Source organism: Boleophthalmus pectinirostris, unplaced genomic scaffold, assembly GCF_026225935.1.
Source record: "Boleophthalmus pectinirostris isolate CB_2022bp ecotype Guang Dong unplaced genomic scaffold, ASM2622593v1 HiC_scaffold_7, whole genome shotgun sequence".
NCBI lineage: Eukaryota > Metazoa > Chordata > Actinopteri > Gobiiformes > Gobiidae > Boleophthalmus > Boleophthalmus pectinirostris.
The window spans coordinates 24,845,149-24,853,902 of NW_026571473.1; the positions used below are offsets into that span (position 1 = coordinate 24,845,149).

Here is an 8,754-nt window from a genome sequence, read left to right on the forward strand (position 1 = left end):
TGTTTGCGTGTGGAGCGGCTTTGTAAGTTAACTGAAGTTCTGCTGGGACACCAGAGTGGATTCATGTATAGGGCGCTCTGGATTGCGGGGCACGCAATCGTTTTTTGATACGGTTGGAAGCTTAAGAGTGCGTCTAATAGCCCGGAAAATAAGGTAATTGGGTCAAAGTATTTTTGCCATCACTGCTTTACGACATGTTGTGGCATCATCTGAAACTCTGTAACACTAAATAATTTCTTCATCCTTATTCTCCACTCTCTCCAGTCACTCCTCAGCAGCGTCCGTAACCCCTGGTTCGGCAGCTCCATCTGGTCGACCAGCGCTGACTCCACCCTGAACCCATTTCCCTCAGCGACCTCCAGCGGCTCACCTCTGACGCCTGACCTGGTCTCTAGCCCGTCCCCCTCAAGCCCCGCCTCCCCAAACGAGCTGAGCCGCACTTACAACCCCTGGAGTATCTGGAGACCGACTCTGAGCCGCCGCAGCTCCGAGCCCTGGCCTACTTCCAACAACACGGAAAACAACTGAAGACGACAAAATGATCAAGCTGATTAATTTAATTTAGGGCTGAACATTATGAGGCAAATGTGGTATTGACACCCAAAGTGCAAGGTGTACCATGGCATAATATTGGCCAGTAATTGAAAACATTTGGCCAATTTCAATATACTGACCTTAATATAGTCCAATATTGCAGAAAATGATAAATAAATATAATACTTATTTTAATATAATCTTAGTCTAAATTTTTTTTTTCTTCCAAAGCTTTCCATATATTACAGATAGAAGAAATCTACAAATTGGGTGCAATACTTTTATTTACATTTTTAGTTTTAAACTTCTCAAATTCTTAATAAGCTAATTGAACAGAACCAAGTTTATATTAATAACTCTAGAATAATAATTTTGCCTTATAGTGTGCAGCCCTGATTTAAACCTTTCAAAGCGTCTAGAATCCCCATCCCACAGCAGCGTTACCTCAAGTGTAACTTATTGGAAGCCACCACTGCAGGCGACCTTTGTTTGTTTATTTAGTTTCCATGGCTTTTTATTTATGAGGGCGATATATGCTGGCTTTTATTTTTATTTGTTTTAACTGTTCGCCCCCTCCATTACAAATTTTATCGGCAATACAGAACGCTCCCAGTATCGTTTCAGTACATGGCCAGAAGGATGCAGTCTTAGCCGTGTCTTTTTTTTTTCATCTGGGGTTTTATTGGTTTGTGATTTCAAAATACAAAAAAGGATTATTTAAAGATTTTAATTGGGTTGATCAAATAAGGATTCAATAGCCCAAAGCATTATGTCTATTTAAAAGCAGTCTCTAAGTTCAATATGGCCTCTACATTTGGGGTTTGTATTGTACGTTACAAATATTTGTCAACAAATTTAAATAAAAGATTTCAGCAAGCAGCAACTGTCTTAGTGTTTTATTAAATTTCCTTTTTATTACAAAACGTGCAAATTAAATTACTACCTTGCAGATCTGACTTCTTTATTAAGCCCATTTTTAAAAGTGCAAATGGTGGGACACTGTACAGTACGCAAGACCAGATCTACAGACCTCGGCCAAGATTTTTTACCTGACGATGCCATCCTAATACACAAGGAACTGGACGGATAGCACTGTCAGGCAACAAGATCTTGGCCAGGGGTCCTAAATGGGAAAATTAAGCGTTTTTGGAAACCAGAAAGTACACAGAAGGACCCAACAAGGCTCTCTATGGTTTGACAATTGAACCAGGACCTTCTAAACATTGTGACTAAATAAATGTACCATTACTAGTCTGTATATTCAATCCGAGTCCTGCTGATTTAATTCAGTACTGTACGAACTATAGAGGTGGGTAAGGTTACAAGTTAGGTTACAGAAAATGTCCATAAACACAGTATGGAAAGGTATTAAATTCTTTTTCCCCAATAATGATGAGCTTCAAGAAAATAATTCTTATGAAATGAGTAAAGACCAAAGGCAAATGCTATAAATACAATCTAGTTTGACCTCTTGTGGCAGAATTGGGTATTGCAACTCAATATTAGATTGCGTTGTGGATAAACACATTCACAGTTTCTTTTATAATTTACTGTACTTTTTTTTTCTTTTGGATTGATGTGGTCATGTGGCAATGTGTCCAAAACTTTTTTCATCAAGGGCCACATATCTTAACACAGATGAAGCAGAGGGCCGATCGCGGGCTATAGACTGGTGCTCATTACAGTGAATAATTGATATATATGCATGTTTAACACATTAGAATGAGCCGTCAGTCCTTTATTCATGCTAAAATTCTCAAAACCACACACTAAATATTACATATTGGCTTTTTCAAGGTAGATTTTCAAAAAACTTGCAAAAGCTGATTTTTCATTAATGCAAGGTAATTTGGGTCAATTCTCCTGGAAGCCTGAGGGCCAAGAAAAATTTGTCTGAGGACCACATTTGGTCCTTGGGCCATAGTTTGGACATGCCTGCTCTAAAGTATGTGGATAAATTGCATTCATTAATATTAATCCTAAATAAAATCTCAATAACTTCATGTCAATTTTAAGATCTACATAAAATACGTTAGTTTCTTATTTAATTTCACATTATAAATGAAATGAATTAAATTTAAAAGAAAAAAAAAAGAAAAAAAGAAATTAATCACACAAACCACGTCAGCATTTCCAGCTGCCGATCTGTTGTGTATGTACGTTATGGCTGCCTGAGGGACATCATCAGTAACTGTCCAAACTTTTCCACATCACATTTATCAAATACAAAAACCTTATGTATCTTTTTTAGTTGATTTGCCTGATCTAGTGCCATCATCCCTCGTCCTATCGACCCCTGCAGTTCAACGCGAACGGGACAGTGAATGCTTTCTGTCACCACACTGCTGTCTATGCACGCTGCCATAGCATAAGCATCGTACGACACAAAACCAGGTCCGAAATACACATCGCGCTTGTTCTTCATGGTCTCTTTGGAGTAGGCCCAGCACTGAGAGGTGATGGTCTTCATGAAACGAGCCGCAGGGGCGTCCTGGTCTATCAGAGCTTCGAAGAACTCCTGTCAAAGAGATAGGTGAATTAAAATGGTTGTTTTTATTTTTCTTTCAGTTTAGGACTAATTATAGGCTACTCGTTACACTTTTTCATTTGATACCAAGTTCAGAAACTCCTGAACAGTATTAAGTTATAGAAATATACATACAGAAACCTGCACTTCTACTTCTGTAGTCTATTGTACAGCCCAATCATTTTTAAGCTTGTTTAAATGTTCTCTGATCTTCAGCCCATCAGACTAGTTTGTTACAGAGTATTTTTTGCATGACTGAATATTTACAGAACAGTACAGCTTACAAAGTAAAACAAATAATGAAACGACTGTTTCCTGTTTATGTGACTTCCGTGACTGCGATGCTGGACTTTTACACTGCATACGGACTGAACCAGGACTGATCAGGTCAAGTCCGAGACCAGACCGGAACCAGAGCGGGACTGAGACCCGGCCTGAGACCGGGACCAGACCGGGACTGAGACTGAGACCAGACCAGGACCAGACCGGGACCAGAGCAGGACCGAGACCGAGACCAGCGGTCCGAACGGTTCCGTGTCATCGTTTGCTCGCTGCTTCCGTGCAGGGAAAGCAAGAATGCGCTGAGAACTACAGGTTCGGACGGGCTGCTCCGGTTCTCCATGCTCAAGAACCGCAGCTGGTTCTGGGGTGGTGCAAAGCATCTGGACAGAAGCATGAGTCCTGTTTGGCTGGTTATATTGTTTTGACCATTCGTCCTCCGCGCATTTGGTTCTTACCCGGGTAAAGCACTTCTCAGGCCAAGGTTCCTGACACCACTCCCCGCTGCTGCTCTAACTGAGCCTGGCCTGAACCGGAGCTGCTCCCACTGGTTGGAATAGTTCGTTTGGACCTGTTGTCTCTGGTTTGAACCCAAGTTCGTGTTCACATCAGAGGAACCGCACCAAAATTTGGTATTTGGTGCAGATTCAAGTGAATCAAGACCATCTCTTTCTTGATGTGACCCGCTTGATTTGGTGTGGGTCCGAGTCCGATTGAAGCTTTCAGACCAACGCAAATGAAACGAACTAAGAGCTTCTGGTTCGATTGGACCGTTTGGTGCGCACCAAATACTGTCTGTGTACGAGACTGGGACCAGACCGGAGGCTTAGAGCCCACGACAGGGCCGGAACACGAAGCTGGGGCTCGGACCCTGCGGAGGCTCGGAGTCAAAGCTTGGAGTCTGGTCTGGTCCCACTCTGGTCCCGGTCTCAGTGCCGCTCTGGTCCCGGTCTGGTCCCGGTGTGGTCTCGGACCTGGATCAGTCCTGGTTCAGTCTGTATGCTTTGCAAAAGTCTGACACTCACAGTCACGGAAGTCACATAAACGGGAAACGGTCGTTATCCATTCTTTCCATTTTTCATTTAAACACAAAATCAAAAACTGAAAAAACAAATCGTTATCTCTTTTTCCATTTTGGTTTTGGAGACAAATAATGAAGAAAACTGTTGTTGTTTTTTCGTTTTCTTATTTTTGGTTTTATATTGAAAAATGAATGAACAAATGATACACGGATTAAAAATAAATGTCTTACCCAGGTGAGCTTGTTCCTGCAGGCGTATTCCCAGGTGGCGATGTATGTGGTGCAGAGGAACTCCTCCAGAACCACATGGGCAGACTCAGGGTCCATCCTGAAGTTAAACTCTGCACACAGCGTCACGTTTCCTTTTCCTGAAAGAGGAGTCTGGGTCAAACAAATTCAGAGGGGGACATTGCATCTACTGTTCTGTCCAAAAATAATAAACTTTGACATTTGCTCCCAAAGAAATGCTCACCCTCCTTGTTGCCTCCCATGATGTATAAATCCTTCAGTTTCTTTGGAAAGTCAGGATCTAGTCGTACGGCCATGGCTAAATTAGTGAGTGGACCAAGAGCCACTAACGACACCTGTATAATGAAAAAAACAAAACAAAAAAAACCCATAAAATTTTGAATGTTTTTGAACATAGATAGAGATGCCACATAATGATTATGTGTGTAAAGCATTATTTATAATAGTTTATTTTATTGCAATATTGGGATAGCAATGACTCAAGAAACCGACAGGTTGGTGGTTTGATCCTAGATCTAACCAATGCATACTGTTGTTGAGTCCGTTGGCTAGACACTTCACGCAACCCCTGCCTATGTTTAAACTAGTGTGTGAGTGATTGGTGGGGTCGGAGAAGCCTTAGGCACAGAATATCAGGAGTGTGTGCCAAAGTTACATTTGTATATAGCAGGACTCCTAAATGTATAAATAATGTAGTCCTACCTGGTTTGGGTGTTCTGTCACCAGTCTGATCATTGCATTGACTGCGTGCTCTGTCTGGATCTTATGCTCCCACTGTGGGTCCTTGTCTTTGAACACATCTCCTAAACCATCTGTCCCAAAGTGATCACTGAACGGTTTATCAGCTCCAACCAGAGGCCCACCACAGCCACGAAACACTGGGATCTGTAGAGGAGAGACAACCTCTGTTTAGGACTTGACACATAACACTTGTTGACACCTCCTCAGATCCTATTTATTAATTTATCAAGTACTACAATCTAAAATAATAAAAATACATGTACATCTAAATAAATAAATAGAACTATGCAAGCAGTGGCACAGCATGTTAGACATTTACCTACCAACCTAATGATTAGGGGTTAAAACTTCAGCAGTGCGTACTGTTGTGTCCCTGAGCAACACACGAAGAAAGTTAAATTATGTTTGACCTGGTTTGCTATTATCCTAGTTTAAACTTAATCTGGATCTGGGTTTAGTGCGGTTTAGTTCTCAGTCTTTCTGTGAGGTCCTATGAGAGCCAAAAATGAAGAAGTTTACACACTCACTTCCTCTCTGCCGCAGACTGACAGCACCCTGAGAATGTTCTGACACACATTGTTGACATCTGTGTTTCCAAAGACACAAGTGAAGCCGAGCACCTGGAGCTGAGGAGCGGCCAGCGCCATCAGAATCGCCTGAGCATCGTCTATGCCACAGTCTGTGTCAACAATCACCAGCTTCTTAGACATGGCTCTGTAACGAGAAGACTTCTGAACACTACTAGGGACTGTAAAGATGGACTGGAACTTAGTTTTAGTTTGTGGAAAATGGTAAATTATTATCTTATATGAACAAAAATTAGTAATTTTAAATACTAAGCACAATCATTCATTCTACATACTACGTTCATAAGCTTTTATCTGAGACTTCTGAAACCTGGCATTGTTTTATGTAATGAGAGTAAAGAGCCTAATTGAGAGGAATCTTTTTTTGGGTTTCCTTGACAATGGGATTGTGCGATTAATTGCAAATTGATCCATTGCAGTTTGTCTAAAACTCAAGAAAATGTATGTAGGAGAAAATGCGATTTAACGTGTTGTAAGATGTGCGTGTTTGAGCATGTGGTTTAGCTTTTGACGAATTATTGAAATTATACATTTGCGGGGCACCAGATTCTGACCGAATCAAACTTAACCATATGCGACAACAACAACTTATCAATTAAATCAATCTGAAGGGAACGTACCCGAAAAAGTGACCTGATGATAACTTTAAGAAAAATCACTGAAACCAGCAAATTCCTTTGTGTGGTTTATTAACAAACAATAACTAGACACCAGCTTCCAAGTTCTGGTTACGTAACATTAAAGCACCGATTTTAACAACCTGAGGTAGTTATAAAACGGGGTTCAGTCGCTACTGCGCTTGCCTTGGGAATAATTGGACGCAATCGTAAGAGGGATGCCAACCCTTATTCATTCACTGTCTGAACCAGCCTTACTTGGCGATGTTGTTCTCGGTCCGTGTGGAATGCGGCGATGGCGGGGTTCGGCGGTGGTCGTGCGCACGGGCAGCCAGCGGCGTGATGATGGTGCTCGGGCAGGGCGGTCCACGCCTCCTTCACCGGCTCTGGTCCTCAGCTCTCGGCAGGTGCGACTCCAGGTCTGTTACAGCTCCCCCTGGGTCTCTCCGACCGGCCGTCTTCCCTGGTCCTCTTCGGCAGGTCCTCGCTGCGGCGAGGCAAGGCGAAGAGCGAAGAAAGGCGAAGCGAAGCGAAAGTCCGATGCGAAACGAAGCGAAAAGCGGAGTTTTCGCGCGTGAGGCTTCGTTTTGGTCAGTGCGCTTGGTGGGCGTTGTTATATGCAAATTTAAGGCACGCCCGCGTCTGAGCTGAACTGGTCCCCGTACAAATATCATTTGCAAATATTAAATTGATAACTTCCCACATTCAGGTACTAACTGTTTATGATAACATTAGCCAACGATTCATAGAAAGAAATCAAAGGTATATCTGTCTGAAAACACGCCGTGAAGTTACCGTAAATACTTCCGTGGGAACATGACATGAAATACACACAAGAGACTATGAACACATGAATTAAGCAATGTGGCATATTTGTCTTGTATCAACATGAGCCTTATATAGAACACAGTTAAAAACATTTTTAACTAGTTATTGAGATGCGTTTAATCCAGTCCTTCTCTAGTGTCCAAAAGTGGCAACCACAGTCCATCGCGGTTTTAACCGGTCCAAGCATTGGCGCCTGATGGTCTGGTATGTAGATGATGTGGGTCTGTTTCTTCAAGCACAATGAAGAAAGTCATTATTTAACAGTCCTTATCACTTTAGCAGAGCCATGTCAATTCCCCATTCTGATTCATGTCCCATTTGGCGTGGGGGAAGGGAGGTGTGAAAACACCGAAGGTCGGTTCTCTTGGGGTTGTAAATACCAAGAGGCAGTCAGGCAGAACCGACTTCTCTAGGTTCCTGGTTTGTGGATTCTATCAGAATGGAGGGAAGCAGGCCCTGAACAGGCATCTTTCCCTACATGTATGTAAACTACACATTTTCAGAAGCATGTGATCAATATGAGCATTCATGGTCCTGTTTAAGAGTTAGATTTTCAGCAAAAATAATGAGTCAGAGTAAATAGAAGAAAAAAAAAAGATAGCTTGTGACTGTAATTTGGTTTGTGTGAGTTTGTGAGTTTGTTTGTGTTTTAGGTCCAGGTCAGTTCTTTATGGTCAAACAATATGCAAGTGTGGTTTGAAAGAAATTTTAATCTACTTTTAGCATACAAATAGTTAAATGCAATCAAAAGCCACTTTCTAATCCTAGGGCAAACCACCACATATATAACATCTGATCTGCAACATCATGGACACAGCGAGATTTTCTCCGAAGGTTCAAAGTTGATCTCACATTCATTACACGTTTATTACTAAAACGATCAAGTAATATATATATATATATATATATATATATATATATATATATATATATATATATATATATATATATATATATATATGTATATTTTTTTTATTTCGTCTTGGGACAGGGAGACGTTTAATTAGCACGACAGCAATTCATTTTGAGTAATTGACTTTTTAAATATTTTCATAAAAATAAGAGGATTTTCAGAACTTACCTCAAAACCTGAGACAGTGGAGTTGTGCGAAGCGCGTTTGTGATTGGTCAAATTTATTTTACACTTCCTGGTTTGACCAATTGAAGGCTGGATGGGGTTGTTATTTTATTTTTAATTTTTTATTCAGAATTTAAATCACAATTCAACCCATAAACACTATACAATAAAAGATTAGATTTTATTTTGTAAAAGCATTGCGTTAGAAGTCGTCAGATTGCGTTTTTACATTTATTTTAATTAGATTTTTCTTCGTGGTTTCCCCCGTTTTCACACATAATGGTACGCGCCGG

The 8,754-nt window shown here is 41.1% G+C and overlaps 2 protein-coding genes across 4 annotated transcripts in view; one reads left to right on the plus strand and one right to left on the minus strand.

Annotated features, from left to right (window-relative positions):
* Positions 1-1,417, plus strand: part of tmem131 (transmembrane protein 131) — a 29,594-nt gene extending 28,177 nt beyond the window's left edge. The window contains exon 41 of the mRNA XM_020918984.2: positions 265-1,417. Within this exon, the coding sequence (XP_020774643.2) occupies positions 265-528 (264 nt within the window). The 3' untranslated portion in view covers positions 529-1,417. The remainder of the gene's footprint in view (positions 1-264) is intronic.
* A 6-nt stretch (positions 1,418-1,423) lies between these two features.
* Positions 1,424-8,486, minus strand: si:ch211-201h21.5 (uncharacterized protein LOC555526 homolog). Of its 3 annotated transcripts, none has more exons than XM_055164662.1 (6): positions 8,465-8,486; positions 5,879-6,065; positions 5,313-5,495; positions 4,834-4,945; positions 4,593-4,729; positions 1,424-3,052 (listed from the first exon to the last, which is right to left on the minus strand). In XM_055164662.1, the coding sequence occupies exons 2-6, from the start codon at positions 6,059-6,061 to the stop codon at positions 2,696-2,698; spliced, it is 972 nt and encodes a 323-aa protein (XP_055020637.1). In that variant the 5' UTR covers positions 6,062-6,065; positions 8,465-8,486; the 3' UTR covers positions 1,424-2,695. The 3 variants fall into 3 exon arrangements, with proteins under 3 accessions (XP_055020637.1, XP_055020635.1, XP_055020636.1); XM_055164660.1 differs by lacking the exon at positions 8,465-8,486 and adding an exon at positions 6,814-8,205; XM_055164661.1 differs by lacking the exon at positions 8,465-8,486 and adding an exon at positions 6,814-8,205 and having other exon boundaries at positions 5,879-6,079.
* Positions 8,487-8,754: the final 268 nt, after the last annotated feature.

Excerpts from the sequence above, each read along its gene's own strand:
- si:ch211-201h21.5 (XM_055164662.1), bottom strand. The coding sequence starts at position 6,061 with ATGTCTAAGAAGCTGGTGATTGTTGACACAGACTGTGGCATAGACGAT. Across the intron at positions 4,730-4,833 it reads CATGGGAGGCAACAAGGAGG|GAAAAGGAAACGTGACGCTG; the intron begins GTGAGCATTTCT and ends CTCCTCTTTCAG. Across the intron at positions 3,053-4,592 it reads GCAGGAACAAGCTCACCTGG|GAGTTCTTCGAAGCTCTGAT; the intron begins GTAAGACATTTA and ends TCTCTTTGACAG.